The sequence below is a fragment of the Penicillium canariense genome (genome assembly GCF_028826845.1).
Source record: "Penicillium canariense strain IBT 26290 chromosome Unknown utg000002l_segment0_segment0, whole genome shotgun sequence".
Classification (NCBI taxonomy): Eukaryota; Fungi; Ascomycota; class Eurotiomycetes; order Eurotiales; family Aspergillaceae; genus Penicillium; species Penicillium canariense.
The window spans coordinates 4,332,547-4,349,070 of NW_026622729.1; the positions used below are offsets into that span (position 1 = coordinate 4,332,547).

At 52.6% G+C, this 16,524-nt stretch overlaps 5 protein-coding genes across 5 annotated transcripts; 3 read left to right on the forward strand and 2 right to left on the reverse strand.

Moving 5' to 3' along the window:
• Window positions 1-73: 73 nt before the first annotated feature.
• N7482_004716 (uncharacterized protein) lies at window positions 74-5,198 on the reverse strand (the record flags this gene model as incomplete). Its single annotated transcript, XM_056686841.1, has 21 exons — window positions 74-360; window positions 421-569; window positions 633-783; window positions 843-888; window positions 963-1,086; window positions 1,139-1,371; window positions 1,437-1,571; window positions 1,623-1,705; window positions 1,763-2,095; window positions 2,154-2,307; window positions 2,369-2,681; window positions 2,732-2,839; window positions 2,901-3,046; window positions 3,101-3,450; window positions 3,506-3,637; window positions 3,702-3,768; window positions 3,826-3,960; window positions 4,018-4,359; window positions 4,421-4,951; window positions 5,012-5,051; window positions 5,107-5,198. 21 exons carry the CDS (start codon window positions 5,196-5,198, stop codon window positions 74-76), a joined length of 3,951 nt encoding a protein of 1,316 aa, XP_056545583.1.
• A 1,270-nt stretch (window positions 5,199-6,468) lies between these two features.
• On the forward strand, window positions 6,469-8,018 carry nap1 (histone chaperone NAP1; the record flags this gene model as incomplete). The annotated part of the gene is made up of 5 exons (XM_056686842.1): window positions 6,469-6,515; window positions 6,589-6,668; window positions 6,741-7,463; window positions 7,545-7,888; window positions 7,968-8,018. 5 exons carry the CDS (start codon window positions 6,469-6,471, stop codon window positions 8,016-8,018), a joined length of 1,245 nt encoding a protein of 414 aa, XP_056545584.1.
• Window positions 8,019-9,009: 991 nt separating this feature from the next.
• On the forward strand, window positions 9,010-14,175 carry N7482_004718 (type V myosin; the record flags this gene model as incomplete). Its single annotated transcript, XM_056686843.1, has 7 exons — window positions 9,010-9,144; window positions 9,236-9,368; window positions 9,427-9,616; window positions 9,692-13,547; window positions 13,622-13,695; window positions 13,765-13,979; window positions 14,072-14,175. The coding sequence occupies 7 exons, from the start codon at window positions 9,010-9,012 to the stop codon at window positions 14,173-14,175; spliced, it is 4,707 nt and encodes a 1,568-aa protein (XP_056545585.1).
• A 331-nt stretch (window positions 14,176-14,506) lies between these two features.
• N7482_004719 (non-canonical purine NTP pyrophosphatase) lies at window positions 14,507-15,469 on the forward strand (the record flags this gene model as incomplete). The annotated part of the gene is made up of 5 exons (XM_056686844.1): window positions 14,507-14,827; window positions 14,912-15,040; window positions 15,078-15,138; window positions 15,237-15,298; window positions 15,401-15,469. 5 exons carry the CDS (start codon window positions 14,507-14,509, stop codon window positions 15,467-15,469), a joined length of 642 nt encoding a protein of 213 aa, XP_056545586.1.
• A 120-nt stretch (window positions 15,470-15,589) lies between these two features.
• On the reverse strand, window positions 15,590-16,424 carry N7482_004720 (nucleoside triphosphates FAP7; the record flags this gene model as incomplete). Its single annotated transcript, XM_056686845.1, has 2 exons — window positions 15,590-16,021; window positions 16,242-16,424. 2 exons carry the CDS (start codon window positions 16,422-16,424, stop codon window positions 15,590-15,592), a joined length of 615 nt encoding a protein of 204 aa, XP_056545587.1.
• Window positions 16,425-16,524: the final 100 nt, after the last annotated feature.

Here is a 16,524-nt window from a genome sequence, read left to right on the forward strand (position 1 = left end):
CTGCAAAAGAGACCACACTTTCTCTACACTTCTATTTATAAATACAGCGCCAATCCTATCCGAGAAACATGGATCACAGGCGCATTTGCTCGAGAAGAACCTTGTACTGGCGGCGTTTCTTGCGGAAGTTGGGCTGCAGGCGAGCGCGGATATGGCCAATGATGCGTGCCAAGCGAGGGAAGGCAACCGCCTCAGCTATCCAGGTAAGTACGAAAGCCCCGAATGCCAGCGCCATAATCCAGCTGCGGAAGCCATCTGACATGAAAGTCAGCTGCATCACGCTCGCAACCCATTCGGAGGGGCGGAAGAGCATGTAACCCGCGATTGCAAGGTCAATGACGATAGTGCACAAATAAGGAGCTGTCGCCGAGGTAGCTGTCAGTGTTGGATCTCGATGAGAAGCGCACGGTCTGTACTCACCGTTTTGCGTCATTGGCTGCCGGAACGGCGGCCCATCGCTAAGGACAATGCTGGTGAGAATATATTGGAAGCAGGAGAATAGGAAAAGGGCGGTATTCTCCGAATTCACAATATTGCTCTTCTCCAGATCAAGCTGTGGAGGCATAAACCTGGATGGCAGAAATGATCAATAACCACACCATGTCGCCACAATTCCAGAGACGTCCACTTACCAGGGTTGCAACTGGACAGTCTTGAAAATGGCAAGCTGACCCAGGACTACCAGCGTAATATGACCCAACAGAGGGGTCAGAACCTTGCGTGACACGAGATCCGCAGTGGGCCTTTTTCGAGAAAGAGTGGGATAAGGACCAGTCCAGCCCACTACATGATTGTAAGCTTGCATGCAAATGACGCCAAAAAAAAATGGGTGGGTAACTCACTGAAGATGGCAATGGGCATGATGAGAGCTAGGTCGATGAATAGGAACTATAAACCCGAGTCAGCTACCTTCTTGAAGATGCTCATGTATCCATGGATATTGTGAACTTGTTTGCACTTGCCTGGAAATCACCAAGGTTCGACCCTGACGTATAGAGGAAGCTGACCGAGGAGAATTGGATGGCAGAATAGAGACTCATGAACTTGAAGCAGCAGAAGCTTGTCACTAAAGCGGCTCGACCCTCACTGTACGATTGGTTAGCTCCTTGTCTTTGTACATATGATACTGAAAACCTACCGAATCAATTTTGGCACACAGGATATGTCGAATTGCCGGCTCGTGAAGGGGGCAGCCACGGAGGCTTCGGCATCTGACAAGGAGATGCCAACGTCTGCTGCCTTTAAAGCACCACAATCGTTTGCACCGTCTCCACAGAAACCACAGCAGTAATCGATGGACTGAAGCTTTTCAACGAGTTCATGCTTTTCATCTGGCGACATCCGGGCAAATACTTTGCCAATGACGAGGATCTGAGCAGAAAACGAAGTTATTAAGAAGCTTCTAGAATGGAGCCTGGATTGCTGCACCAACTTACCCTGTTGAGCACATCCTCATTGCCATAGTCGATCATCCACCTGAACACGTCGCCCGTAACAGCCACACAGTAATTACGCTCGTGCAAGGCATTTCCAGGGATAGATAGATCGGTTTCTGCCGTAGTCTCCATGGGCTAAGAAGGAATTAGCTGCGATGAATGACATTAGGGGTGGCTTTTTAGTACCAGAAGCGTCCGCGGATCCAGTCGGAGGTCTGGATTGTCCACACTTTCCCAGATAAGGGAAGATTTGGTGACGAGGCCCGGATCTTTGATATTTAGTCAGCTCAAGGGGCACAAATGATGGAATCCTATAAGTGACTTACCTTCGACAAGATGTGGGATGAAGCACTGCTCATTGGGACCGATCATCTGGCACTCGCGAGCAACACTGACCGCAGTCAAGATGTTGTCACCTGTGCACATGACGTTACGGATCCCAGCTTGATTCAGCTCAGATATCACCTGGGATGTAGTGGGCTTCAACTTGTTCTCAAAGATGATAAAGCCTACAAATTCCAGATTTCTTTCAGCTTCGGCGCGTGTTAGCTTTTGGACTTTCATCCAGCTTAGTTTGCGTTCATATCTGGTGGCACAAGCGATGACGCGGTATCCCTTGTGTGTATAGTGGTTCAACAACTCATCATAATCGGAAGGCACTGCAATACTAAATGAGCGGCTGCAGTCTGAGACAATGGCAAGAGAGGTGACACTTACGGGATTCGGGAATACAGATATCCTTGATGCTCTCGGGTGCGCCTTTGACAAAAAAGCTTACACCATTGTCACCGAACTGCCTAACGACCACACTAGCTCGGCGGAGTTCCGAAACAAATTCGAAATTCCGCAGGACACCAAGTTCGACAGGAATCTAGAGCAAATTCAGGTGTGAGCAGCATATCCAGGTCAATGTCTCATGGAGAAGAACTTACATTTGGCCCATTCAGTTGGCTATCGCCAGCGTGAGTCATCGGTGGCTTTGCGACAGATGGGATAATTGTGTCAAACTTGGGACTTGTCTGCTCAGAAGGATGGCTGCCGCCCTCCTCGTATGACCAGCCTGTAAATTGGAACATTTTCACATCAAGAGGGTCTCCAAGGAGTTCACCATCCACAAGTCGGAGGGAGTGGCATGTCGCCATAGTGTAGACAATTTTCCGCTGCTTCTCAAGATCGCAGGGAGAACTTGCCGCCGGTGGAGAAAGCAGAATACCAGAAGATGTTTCAGACAACAGTTCCGAGAATCTGCAATAGTTTAGAGCTGATTGGGGGCTTATCGAAACAGAAAGACTGACCTGTGGTTATTGCCAACCGTCCGCGTGCCAAGGACGTCCAGACCGTCTTCCGTGAGAGTGCCGGTTTTATCAAAACATACAATGTCCAGTTTCCCACCAACATTGACCCTGGAAAGAAGATATGTAAGTAAAATTAGAAGAGATGTAATATCCTGAGGATATCACTCACTTCTGAGGGCTGATGCAGAAGATCGATTGCTTCTTCAGACGTGAAAGAGCAAAGTTGGTGCCAATGGTAAGGGTCGCAGGCAGAGCCGGTGGCACCACGATTGTGATCAAATCAAGGGCTCGAACAATGATAAGATGCCAGGCGAGCTGCTGTGTATCAGTGATTGCGGGATGCATACGAATGGTAGATAATCAACTTACACCCAGGCGGACGAAATTGACAAAGGACGCGATAAAGCCGAGTAGGGCGACCACACCCATCACCGCGATATAACGAAATGAATCTCGGTAGAATTTGAAGCCAGAAGGTTTCGGGAAGAGCATTGAGCGGACCAACGCACCCTTAGTGGTCAAGAATCCTGTTCTAACCACTATCGCCAACGCAACAGCTTCATCATCATCAACGTTATGAGGTCGCCGGGCCCGAATAATTTTGGTCCCGCTGAAAAGAAAGTGTTTGGCTACATTAGGATGAATCGAAGGGGCACTGAGATCGAGGTACTTCAAAGCCTCGTCAGTGAACGGTATTTTAGACACAGGGACAGATTCGCCTGTTTGCACGTTAGAACTTCCACCATGGAATGCAGTCAACAATAGAAAACAAACCAGTAAGCATGCTCTCATTCACGATACAGTCACCAGATAACAAGATACAGTCACATGGAACCTGGTCTAAGGATGGGTCAGAGAACTCAAAGACATCGCCAGGGACCAGATCCTGGGAAGAGACCGATCTCCCTATAGTTCGAAACATCCATTAGAGCCCATACTTTGGATCACCAGAATTCAAGGGTTAACTCACAGAAACCATTTCTGAGGACACGTAAGTCGCAGTCGAAGAGAGATATTTCTCTCAAACGACGCATCGTCTGAGAAAAGATCAGTCATCAAGCCTCAGGTAGGTGCTAATGAGGTGTCCAACATACCGATCTCGTCTCCAACACGGTTGTCCCAATGCTGAAAACAGAGATGAGAAAAATGCACACAGCGTAGTAATAATATTCATCAATGGACCAAAGTAGAAGGCTTGCCACTTGGAACATATAGAATGGATGAAAAGCCTATTTTGGGGTTAGAAAAAGGTCTCCGTCTCCACTGATCATATGAAGATTGCATACCTCGTCAACCAAAAGCTGAGGGATGGTTTTCTGCTGAATATCAATGACGTTCTGCCCAAAGATCTGTTCCCTGCTATCACGCTCATCGGCATCGAGGCCCTCTCGCATAACCTTGACATTTGTCCATGAAGGGTCTTTCCAGCCGCTAATCAAGGCAAACTTATCCTCGAGTGGATGGTAGCAGAAGCGCATATGCCTATAATCAAGGAAGCGTAGAGATACCATTGTTGGATCAGTGTCTTCATCGTAGACGTGCCCCGGTGGGTCCACGAAAACAGTTGACAGTGGACGTCCATAGGACTGAGTGTCGACATCATGAATCGTGAACTGATTCCACTGATCCTGCTCGGGTGTCAACAGACATGGCCTTGAGATAGTTGAAGAAGGGATCAAGCTTTCTCACCTCGATTGCGATCCACTTGCATTTCCCCAACGGCGTCGCCTTTCCGATCAGTCTCACCCACCACCGGGGCAACCAGCGAAACAGCAGGTAGGCGAGTCCACCGGTCAGAACGCACAGGGCCAGATAAACCGCATATCCACTCAAGCTGGTGGAAAACCCGGCAAACACGGCCGTCAAATCCTCAGACGCAATGTACACTTTTTGGTTAAGCCTACTCCCTGCTCTTCTGTCTCGGCCATATGAGCTCGCCGACATATATCGAGAGAGGAGAGGGTGCTCGACAGAGTCCCGAGATAATCTCTTGGAGACGAAGGAGCCCCGATGGGACTCGAGATCTGCCTCACCCAGTCCATCAGCCGATGATTCTTCGATATCGCTGCCCATATCCACCGCATCTTCGTTGGACCATTCTGCAAAGTCTTCTTCGTCCTGAAAATACGTAAAACTAACGGTGGAGCCGGCTCGGCTCCGTCGATGCAAAAACGAGACAACACTCGACGGGATACTCTCGGAAATCGGGCCATCGAAGACCTACAACAATTGTTGTCAATGGGTGTTACTACTTGCTCGGGTGTATGGATTTTGGCATACCTCATTCCGTGCCATCTCCACATCGGATACGGCGCTCACACTAGAGGGGAAATCAGCAATCGCGTTTGCATCGCACTAGTGGAAGGGTGCCGAACCTGCTCCTCAAGGAATCCCGCCGGAGGCTCGGTCGAGGCATTGAGAGATCCATGGGACCCGTCCCCGGCGGGGATTGTGGCCGACTGCTCATGGTGTTGGAACGCTCAGTTTTGCGCTCGTTGATCGCGTTTGCTCGGGCCGAGAAAATGGAGGTCCCTCGGGGGAGGGACACCTGTCAAGAGGTAGGGGAGATTATGAGGTGTCCGTCAAGGGACACATCACCCACAAACGAGCTAGAATCAAAATGCGACAGGGACGATGACCGCGGGGAAGCTCATCCCAGCGAAGGGGGGGGGATTCCCCGAACTCAACGACACCCGTTATCGCCATGTGACTGATAACTGAGACGTCGAATGGCCTCAGGCGTGAACATAAGGAGGCAATCCTCGGGACAAGTAGTTACTGCAACTCACTAACAGTGCCGCAGTCTGCGAAGACCGGGAATTGATGATAGGAAACCCACTGCCAGAAGTCAATTGGAAGGAATGTCCAAATACTAACCCGTCAATTCTACAGTACATTCCGTCCCTTCCTGGATCATCTAAACGACTACTGTACCTTAGCTTACCTTGAGTACACCGTACATTGTCATGACTTACTGTAGGTACTGAGAGGGTTGGCAACGCATTTTAATGACAGTCGATATCTTTCTTGGCCATATTTCCGGTCTACCATTGGGTATATAGTAGATATATATATATATTTCACAGGAGATGCTTGCATACTATGTTTCCACTGCATTGCTTGACGCGCGCCGAACCACGTTTCTAAAATTAACTTTTTCTTTTTCTCTTGGATAGTTGACGGGTCGAGAAGTACAGCGTGCGGTGGCTCAGAGAAGGGAATGGTTCAGGCTCCGGTCGGGGCCACCACGAACTGAGTATTGGCTCCACATCATGATCATCAAAGGAGGCAAAAAATAGAAAGGGGGGGTGGGGGTTTTCATTGCCCTTTTGGTTTCTCTGGTCGAGCTATTTATCTGGTGGAAGGCGCCACTGGGAGGGGCTTGTAGACCGTAACATGCGCGGCCACCCTTGATAGCTAGTAAATCATGGACGGCGTGATCGGATCATAAGAATATCAACTGAATAAAAATATGAATAAAGGTTATTTCTTCACTAGCGAGAACAGAAAGACGTTCCAGAACTTGTTGGGAGCGGCGCGGGTTTGGCCTCAACCAAGAAGCGCGTCCCGCCAAGGCCCTCCGGCCACCGGCGCTAACAATCCCACCTAATCCCACCATCTTCCAGACTCGTCCCCCCAAAACGCCCGTATCAAATTCTTCCCCTCCCTTCCTTCTCCAACCTCCCCCCTCCCTCTCTCTTTCCACCTCCCCCTCTTTTCTCTCACCACCCGTCACCATGTCTGAGCCCATCAGGAATAAGAAGTCCGATTTTCCGGTCGCTCCGTAAGGATTTTCTCTCCTTCGTTGCCCGCTTATCGCCGAAGAAAAAAACCACTGACCCAGCCCCGAAAAATAGGACCCCGCAGAACACACCGGCCAACAATGCTCCCATCTCATCTCACGCTCAGCAGCCTGGCGTGTCCAGCATCAAGGAAGGTAGGTGCCTGTCCTGATCTATGATCCCCTCTTCGTGCGGTCGAGCGCGTTCCTGACCGCTGTTTCGAACAGAAACCCTGGACAACGCGGCTGCCGCCTCCCTGTTCGCCCGTAATCCGGCTCTGGTCTCCATGATCCAGGGTAAGCTGGGCCAGCTCGTCGGCCGCTCGTCGGGCTACATCGAGTCCCTTCCCCCCGTGGTTCGCCGCCGTGTGGCCGGTCTGAAGGGCCTCCAGAAGGAGCATGCCAAGCTGGAGGCCCAGTTCCAGGAGGAGGTCCTGGAGCTCGAGAAGAAGTACTTCGGCAAATTCACCCCGCTGTACCAGCGCCGTGCAACCATCGTAAACGGTGGCGTCGAGCCGACCGAGGGCGAGGTTGAGGCCGGAAAGGAGGATGAAGAGGAGGAGGAGGAGGAGGAGGAGGAGGCCAAGGAGGCCGAGGAGAAGAAGGAGGAGGAGGGTGAGCCCATGACCGGCATTCCTGAGTTCTGGCTCTCCGCCATGAAGAACCAGATCTCGCTTGCCGAGATGATCACCGACCGCGACGAGGAGGCCCTCAAGCAGCTCACCGACATTCGCATGGAGTACCTCGACCGGCCTGGCTTCCGCCTGATCTTTGAGTTTGCCGAGAACGAGTTCTTCACCAACAAGACCATCTCCAAGACCTACTACTACAAGGATGAGAACGGCTACGGCGGCGATTTCATCTACGACCACGCCGAGGGCTCGAAGATTGACTGGAAGGATGAGAAGGACCTGACTCTGCGTCTGGAGAGCAAGAAGCAGCGCAACAAGAGTAAGTTTTCCGCCCCTGGTTGCTGTGCCCTTCCCCACATGTTTCAACATCCTGAGACTGACCGCTTCCCCGCCCCCACAGACACCAAACAGACCCGCGTTGTCAAGATCAGCGTGCCCACCGAGTCCTTCTTCAACTTCTTCTCCCCCCCTCAACCACCCGCGGACGATGACGAGTCCGTCGCCAGCGACATCGAGGAGCGTCTGGAGCTCGACTACCAGCTGGGCGAGGATATTAAGGAGAAGCTGATCCCCCGTGCGATCGACTGGTTCACCGGCGAGGCTCTGCAATTCGAGGAACTGGGCGAGGATATTGACCCCGATGAGTTCGAGGATGAGGATGACGAGGACGAGGACGAGGACGAGGATGAGGATGACGACGAGCGCGGATCGGACCGGGACGTGGATGATGACTCGGATGAAGAGGTAAGAAGAAAAGCACCTCCCCATTTTACCCCATTATCCATCTAGGCCACCCCGCTGACTTGTACTTTCTTTTTTCTAGGATGGTACCTCTAAGCCTAAGAAGGAGGCCGCCGAGTGCAAGCAAAACTAGAATCTCCCAAAAGTGGCTCGCCATCGAGCGGAGCAGCTCACTGACATGCTTCATGGAATTCTTCGCGGTTGACGTTCTTGCTATGTTTCCATTTTCTCTCTCTTCTCTCTCTCTCTCTCTCTCTCTGTCCTCACTGATGACTTTGTCCCCTTGCACTGCGTGAACTTGACCTGTCTACCTAATATTTCTCCAATCAATTGACATAAAATCAGTGTGTAATATTCGCCTCCGGCAACACTTAGGGAGGTTCTGATCTTTTCCCATGGGCGTTGGCGATAGACACTGCCTCAATAGCTGATCAAAATTCTGTTTTCTGGTGGATATTTGTTTGGGAATGAGGATTCGTCCATCTTATGGTATCGTGTGTTATAGGGTAGAATACTGTACATACAGTAGGATCGTGTTGTATCCTCCAGAGTGTATTCGGAGTACGTACCGGAGTCCATAGATCGTCCTGCTGTCTTAGCCTCCCGTCTTGGGGCCGACTCAGCTGGCTACGCTATAATACAAATCGTCCATACGATAGTCACGTCGATTGCAAAGCCATCTCAGCCAGGCAGTCAAAGTCAGTACACAAGAATCGTGCAGGGACCCGACGCGCAGAACGGATGGCGGTGACAGACGCTGTGGGGGTGTGGCGCGGCACCCCCAGTTAGTCCAGTTGGTCCCGAAAGCTCCCTTCAGGGGCTCTCGCTAAATGGCCAGTTGTTAGTTACCACCGCGCTCTTCTTTCTCACTCCCTCAACTCAACCTCCGCTCGAAGAGTCTCTTTCTTTCGCTTCTTTCTTTCAGATCATGAGCCGATGAGGGGCCACCGTGAGACTCCTTGTCTTTGGACCGCTCATTCGTGATTGATCTGCCCTTTTGACTCTCCCCTTTTGGATGCCCGCTTCCCCGACCACGCAACCCTTCCGGAAATCTTTACGCCGCCACATCGCCCCTTTCCCTGCTCTGATTGCATCCAACCCGCCGATCTGATCAGACGCTCGCCATGGCGCACATCTATGAGGTCGGGACAAGGGCCTGGCAGCCTGACCCGACGGAGGGATGGGTCGCATCGGAGGTCAAGGAGAAGCTGGTGGACGGAGAAAAGGTTCAGCTGATATTCGAGTTGGAGAATGGCGAGGTGAGTGTGGCCAGACAGCAGCCGGAGAACTGGGAGGGTTCTCTTGACCGTCAGAGGGAATGGAACAGCTGACCAGGCGAGGGAAAAACAGACCAAGACCGTCGCGACCACGCAGGCAGAGCTTCAGGTGGACAACAACTCGAATCTGCCGCCATTAATGAACCCGGCCATGTTGGAAGCGAGCGAGGACCTGACGAATCTGTCCCATCTGAATGAGCCCGCTGGTTTGTTCCGCTAAGAAACCTGTGTGCTCCCATTGCATCGACTGACAGCATTTTGCAGTCCTGCAGGCTATAAAACTCCGTTATGCCCAGAAAGAGATATATACGTACAGTGGAATCGTGCTGATTGCCACAAACCCCTTCGCCCGTGTGGACTCGCTCTATGTGCCGCAGATGGTGCAGGTCTACGCGGGGAAGCAGCGCGCCTCCCAGGCACCTCACTTGTTCGCCATTGCAGAAGAGGCTTTCGCGTAAGAGTACCAGTTCGGCCTGGTGGGCTGATATGATTTGGTTCCGTTCGCTGACAGGATTTCTGGCTGGTATAGTGACATGCTCCGCGACGGGAAGAACCAAACGATTGTGGTCTCGGGTGAATCCGGTGCTGGAAAGACCGTGAGCGCAAAATATATCATGCGCTATTTCGCGACACGCGAGTCTTCGGACCAGCCTGGGAAATACACCACGAGCCGGGCAGACGCCATCAGTGAGACCGAAGAGCAGATTCTGGCAACTAACCCGGTGATGGAGGCGTTCGGTAACGCCAAAACGACCCGGAACGACAATTCCTCCCGCTTCGGAAAATACATCGAGATCATGTTTGACGAGCGAACGAACATCATTGGCGCAAAGATCCGGACATATTTGCTCGAGCGATCCAGACTTGTGTTCCAGCCGCTTAAGGAGCGGAACTACCACATTTTCTATCAGCTTGTGGCTGGTGCCACCGATGAAGAGAGGCTGGAGCTGGGTATGCTGCCCGTCGAGGAGTTCGATTACCTCAACCAGGGCGGCACGCCAATCATCGACGGTGTCGACGATAAGGCCGAGTTCGATGCGACGAGGAAGTCTTTGGGCACCATTGGTGTGTCGGCACAGCATCAGACTGAAATCTTCCGCGTCCTGGCGGCTCTGCTGCATCTGGGTAACGTGAAGATCACGGCCACTCGCACCGACTCCTCTCTCTCATCATCCGAGCCATCCCTCGTTCGTGCATGTGAGATGCTAGGAATTGATGCCAATGAGTTTGCCAAGTGGATTGTCAAGAAGCAGCTCATCACCCGTGGTGAGAAGATCACCTCCAATCTCACTCAGCAACAGGCCATTGTAGTTCGGGACTCGGTTGCCAAATTCATCTACTCGAGTCTCTTCGACTGGCTGGTGGATAAAATCAACCGCGGTCTGGCCACTGATGAGGTTCTCGAACGAGTCAATACCTTCATTGGCGTCCTGGATATCTACGGTTTCGAGCATTTTGCCAAGAACTCCTTTGAACAGTTCTGCATCAACTACGCGAATGAGAAATTGCAGCAGGAATTCAACCAGCACGTGTTCAAGCTCGAGCAGGAAGAATACGTTCGAGAAGAGATTGACTGGACGTTTATTGATTTCTCGGACAACCAGCCCTGTATCGATCTGATCGAGGCCAAACTTGGAATTTTGTCCCTTCTAGACGAAGAATCTAGGCTTCCTATGGGATCCGATGAGCAGTTCGTCACCAAGCTTCACCACCATTTCGCCGCCGACAAGCAGAAGTTCTACAAGAAACCTCGCTTTGGCAAGTCCGCTTTCACCGTTTGCCACTATGCCGTTGATGTCACCTACGAGTCGGATGGCTTCATCGAGAAGAACCGAGACACCGTTCCTGACGAGCACTTGGGGGTGCTGCGGAACTCGTCGAACAACTTCATCAAGGAAATCCTGGACACTGCCGCCGCGGTCCGCGAGAAGGACTCGGCTGCGGTCTCATCCAAGGCCGTAGCTGCAGCCCCAGGACGTCGGATCGGTGTTGCTGTCAACCGCAAACCCACACTAGGGGGAATCTTCAAATCCTCGCTAATTGAGCTGATGAACACGATCAACTCTACCGAAGTGCATTACATCCGCTGTATCAAGCCCAACGAGGCCAAGGAAGCTTGGAAGTTCGAGGGACCTATGGTTCTTAGCCAGCTTAGAGCTTGCGGTGTCTTGGAAACTGTTCGAATCAGTACAGCAGGATATCCTACGCGTTGGACATATGAGGAGTTTGCCATCCGCTACTACATGCTTTGTCATTCCTCGCAGTGGACATCTGAGATCCGAAACATGTGCCATGCGATCCTGCGAAAGGCTCTTGGTGATGCCAATCACCAAAAGCAGGATAAGTACCAGCTTGGTCTAACCAAGATCTTTTTCCGGGCAGGTATGCTTGCTTTCCTGGAGAATTTACGGACATCACGCTTGAACGAATGCGCGATTATGATCCAGAAGAACCTGCGCTGCAAGTATTATCGGCGCCGCTATCTGGAGGCCCGCGAGTCTATTCTCACCACTCAGGCTTTCATCCGCGGATTCTTGGCTCGCCAGCGGGCCCAGGAAATCCGCCGGAACAAAGCTGCGACCACGATTCAGAGGGTCTGGCGTGGGTCGAAGGACCGGAAACGCTACGTCGAGATTCGGAACAATGTCATTTTGTTCCAGTCTGTTATGAAGGGTTTCCTCTGCCGGCGCAATATCATGGACTCGATCAATGGCAATGCGGCCAAGGTAATCCAGCGTGCGTTCCGCTCGTGGCGCCAGTTGCGGTCCTGGCGAGAGTATCGCCGCAAGGTTGTCATTGTTCAGAACTTGTGGAGAGGAAAGCAAGCCCGACTAGCCTACAAGTCGCTGCGCGAGGAAGCCCGAGATCTCAAGCAGATTTCCTACAAGTTGGAGAACAAGGTGGTGGAGCTTACCCAGTACTTGGAGTCACTGAAGCGTGAAAACAAGTCCCTGGTCTCGCAGCTGGAGAACTATGAGACCCAGCTGAAGTCTTGGCGCGCCAGGCATAACACGCTTGAGGCGCGCGCCAAGGAGCTTCAGGCGGAGGCTAATCAGGCTGGTATTACCGCAGCTCGATTAGAGGCCGTTGAGGAAGAGATGACCAAGCTGCAGCAAAGCCATGCTGAAGCCCAAGCCACCATCAAGCGGCTTCAGGAGGAGGAGCGAGTCTCCCGTGAGGCGCTCCGTGTCACCAATGAGGAGTTAGAACGCCTCAAGTTGGTCAATGGCGACCACGAGAAGGAGAAGACGGCTCTTCGCCAGCGGGTTTCGGAGCTCGAAGAAGAGCTGGAGGTTGCCAAGCGATCGGTGCCGGTCAATGGTGTCAATGGCGAGGTGCCCAATGGTGCTGTTGCTCCTACACCTGCCAACGGTTTGATTAATCTCGTCTCGACCAAGAAGCCCAAGCCGCAGAGGCGCAGTGCGGGTGCAGAGAAGGTCGGGACAGATCGCTTCAGCGGTGCATTCAACCCGCGCCCTGTCTCTATGGCCATTCCCGGGCCTGGCGCTGCTCGCTCAGCTGCTGCCTTCTCTCCCGGTCTGGACTCGGTGGAGGCAGAACTCGAGCAATTGCTCTCTGAAGAGGATGATTTGAACGACGAGGTCACTATGGGTCTGATCCGCAACCTCAAGATCCCCCTGCCAAGCTCGACCCCTCCCCCGACCGACAAGGAGGTCCTGTTCCCTGCGTACTTGATCAATCTGGTCACTTCGGAAATGTGGAACAATGGGTTCGTCAAGGAATCCGAGCGTTTCCTGGCCAACGTGATGCAATCTATCCAGCAGGAGGTCATGCAGCACGATGGCGAGGATGCGATCAACCCCGGCGCCTTCTGGCTCTCCAACGTGCACGAGATGCTGTCCTTTGTCTTCTTGGCCGAGGATTGGTACGAGGCGCAAAAGACGGACAATTACGAGTACGATCGTCTGCTGGAGATTGTGAAGCATGACTTGGAGAGCTTGGAGTTCAACATCTACCACACGTGGATGAAGGTGTTGAAGAAGAAGCTGTACAAGATGATTGTTCCGGCCATCATCGAGTCCCAGTCTCTGCCTGGTTTCGTCACCAGCGAAACCAACCGATTCCTCGGCAAGCTGTTGCCCTCGAACAACAACCCGGCCTACAGTATGGACAACCTGCTGAGCCTTCTCAACGGTGTGTATCGGGCCATGAAGGCCTTTTACATCGAGGACACCATCATCACGCAGACCGTCACCGAGCTTTTGAAGCTGGTTGGAGTCACTGCATTCAACGACTTGCTCATGCGCCGAAACTTCCTGTCGTGGAAGCGTGGTCTGCAGATCAACTACAATATTACTCGTATCGAGGAATGGTGCAAGAGCCATGATATGCCGGAGGGGACGCTTCAGCTGGAGCATTTGATGGTATGTTCTTTGTCCTGGGTGATGCAATTCATCTTTCATCGAGAGTCCGGGGATAAACTAATTATTTGAAACAGCAAGCGACCAAGCTTCTTCAGCTGAAAAAGGCTACCTTGAATGATATTGAGATCATTCAAGATATTTGCTGGATGTAAGCAAGATTCTCCGTTCCGTGGTATGGTATTCTACCGGGACCATGCTGATCTTCTTCTCTTCCCAGGCTCTCGCCAAACCAAATCCAAAAGCTCTTGAACCAGTACCTCGTGGCCGACTATGAACAGCCCATCAACGGCGAGATCATGAAGGCCGTTGCCTCTCGAGTCACCGAGAAGAGCGACGTTCTCCTCCTGACCCCGGTGGACATGGAAGACAGCGGCCCCTACGAGATCGCCGAGCCCCGGGTGATCACTGCTTTGGAGACGTATACCCCATCCTGTACGTGCCATGATCCGCAGGCTTTGCCTCCCCTTCCTCCCCCCTTCCGCCCTGGAATTTGTCTGCTTTCGCAAGTGCTAACTAGACCGCAGGGCTCCAAACGCCACGGCTGAAGCGGCTGGCTGAAATTGTGTCTGCGCAGGCGATGGCGCAGCAGGAGAAACTGGAGATAGATAACGGGGCGTTGGAGGAGTAGTTTGTGTGTATATTAGACATGTTCTCCTTGGATGTTCTGTGAGCTACGGATTACGACCAGTGTGACATCTCACCCACGACCTTTATGCCTGGGCAGATGTCGGGTTTGACATACAGTGATGCATATGATTCTGTCTTGATCGCATTGTTCTATACCCGTCTGTCGTTCATGTAGTACGAAGTAGATGGTCTCTAGATGCCCCATGCCCATAAAGACAACTACAAGCGTAGCCATTTCCTTAGCGGGTCGAGCGGTGTCCCTCGCCGCGGGGAGTTCCGCCGAAAGTCGTCTCCCACCACCACACCCCACGCTACTCACCCAAGCCGCCACCATGACCTTGACGAAGATCAATTTCATCACGGGCAACAAGAACAAGCTCACCGAGGTGCGTGCCATCCTCGGCAGCGTCATCGAAGTCGACAACCAGGCCGTGGACGTGCCTGAAATCCAGGGCACGATCGAAGAGATCGCGAAGGAAAAGGCGCGGCGCGCCGCCGAAGCGGTAAGCCTAATGTGCCTGTTGCTGCAACGGGCTTGTGAGCCAGTCGTTCCGAAAGAGGTCTCACTGACTGCCCACGCGTTAGATCAATGGGCCGGCGTTGACGGAGGATACGGCGCTGGAATTCCACGCGCTGAAGAGTCTCCCGGGGCCGTACATGTAACCAAACACCTATTCCCCCATGCCCGTGGTGCCGGTCCTGTCTACTAACAATGCATTAGCAAATGTTTCATGGAGTCCCTGGGCCATGAGGGCCTAAACAAGATGCTTGATGGCTTCGACGACCGCACCGCGGAAGCCGTGTGCACGTTCGCCTTCTGCCGGGGTCCTGGTGAGGAGCCTATCCTGTTCCAGGGACGGACAGTGGTATGTCGCGCTACTCTAGCCTCTTCGAATTGACGAGCTTGGATCTGATGAACATGCACAGGGATCTATTGTGCGGCCGCGTGGCCCGACGAACTTTGGTACGTATCATTTTATCACACATGCCGAGCGAGCAGCAGACTCATACTGATATACTGGTACTCCTACTGGCTCATGCTCTACTAACACGATCATCCAGGCTGGGACCCGATCTTCGAGTACGAAGGCCAAACGTACGCAGAGATGGAGAAAGAGGCCAAGGTAAGCGCGTGTAGCCTTATGTGCAGGCTGGGAATCACCGGCACTGGCATAGAAATCTTCAGAATCAAGTAACAAGTACTAACGACCAACGCTCCCGCCCAGAACCGGATTTCGCACCGGTACAAGGCGCTGGTGAAATTCCAGCAGTGGCTGGCAGAAGGCCAGCAGTAAGGGCGCGGGGTATGGGTATATAGAGCGAGAAATAGAGAGAGCCCGCCATCTGAGCGAGTTCGAGACGAGAATCAGAGCGACGGACAAATCACAAAAATTAACTCAGATGCTTTCGCACATTCAATCCGCGTCCTCGGCATGTTGCTTCTTCCAGTTCTCGACCCATTCGGCGATCCGAGTGCAGTTGCTATCAACGTCGCCGTCTTTTTCGCTGTTGAGTTCGACCACAATCTCTTCGTCGAAGGCTTCGCGGGCTTCTTCGAGGAGAACGCCGAAGATCTCGGCATCGAGGTTCTCTTGTAGTTTCTCTTCGTGGTAACCTCTAAAGCAAGCATGTGCGTTAGGACTGAGCGTATCTAGCTTGCTTGGAGACAGGAAAAAGGGAAGAAGAATGGGTACATGCCTCGAAGCTAGCCGGTCGTACAGAATAGAAGTTTCAGGGCACCGGACGACCACGACGAGGTCGATCCACGACTTGGGGAAGAGATCGCAAGCGTGCCAGTCGATGATGTAGCCGCCCTGGAGCACGTCATCCTCAATGGCATCCAGCAGCTAGAATTGGAAACGGCAGTTCGTAAGCAAATACAGTTCATACACTAATCAAGATAGGTGCCCAACGCTGGTCCGCAAAGCGCGACACGACAGCATGATGCGACAAGTACCCCGCTGTCAACCCCACCAAGAGAGGGAAAAAAAGAAAAAACCGAGGGGTAGGGACGAGCCAGCGCAGCACAGCAAAGTGCAAATTTCACACCTCCAGAGGGCCGCGTACCTTATCCTCATCGACAACCCAGCTCTTCCGCTCCTCATCGTACTCCTCGTAGCAGTCGCGGTCCTTGGCGACCTGGTTGACGGACAGGTGTTTGAGGCCGGTGTCCTGGGCGAGCTGTTCGCAGTGCACGGTCTTACCGACGCCGGGGGTGCCGGTGACAATCACATTCGGGGAGGATCGCATTCTTTGCGAGTTTCTCTGGGCAGGGAAAGGGAATGAGAGCGAAGGAAGCTAATGCAGGGGAGTTGAGCGAGATTTACTTCGGTACTTCTTCCCCAGGTGA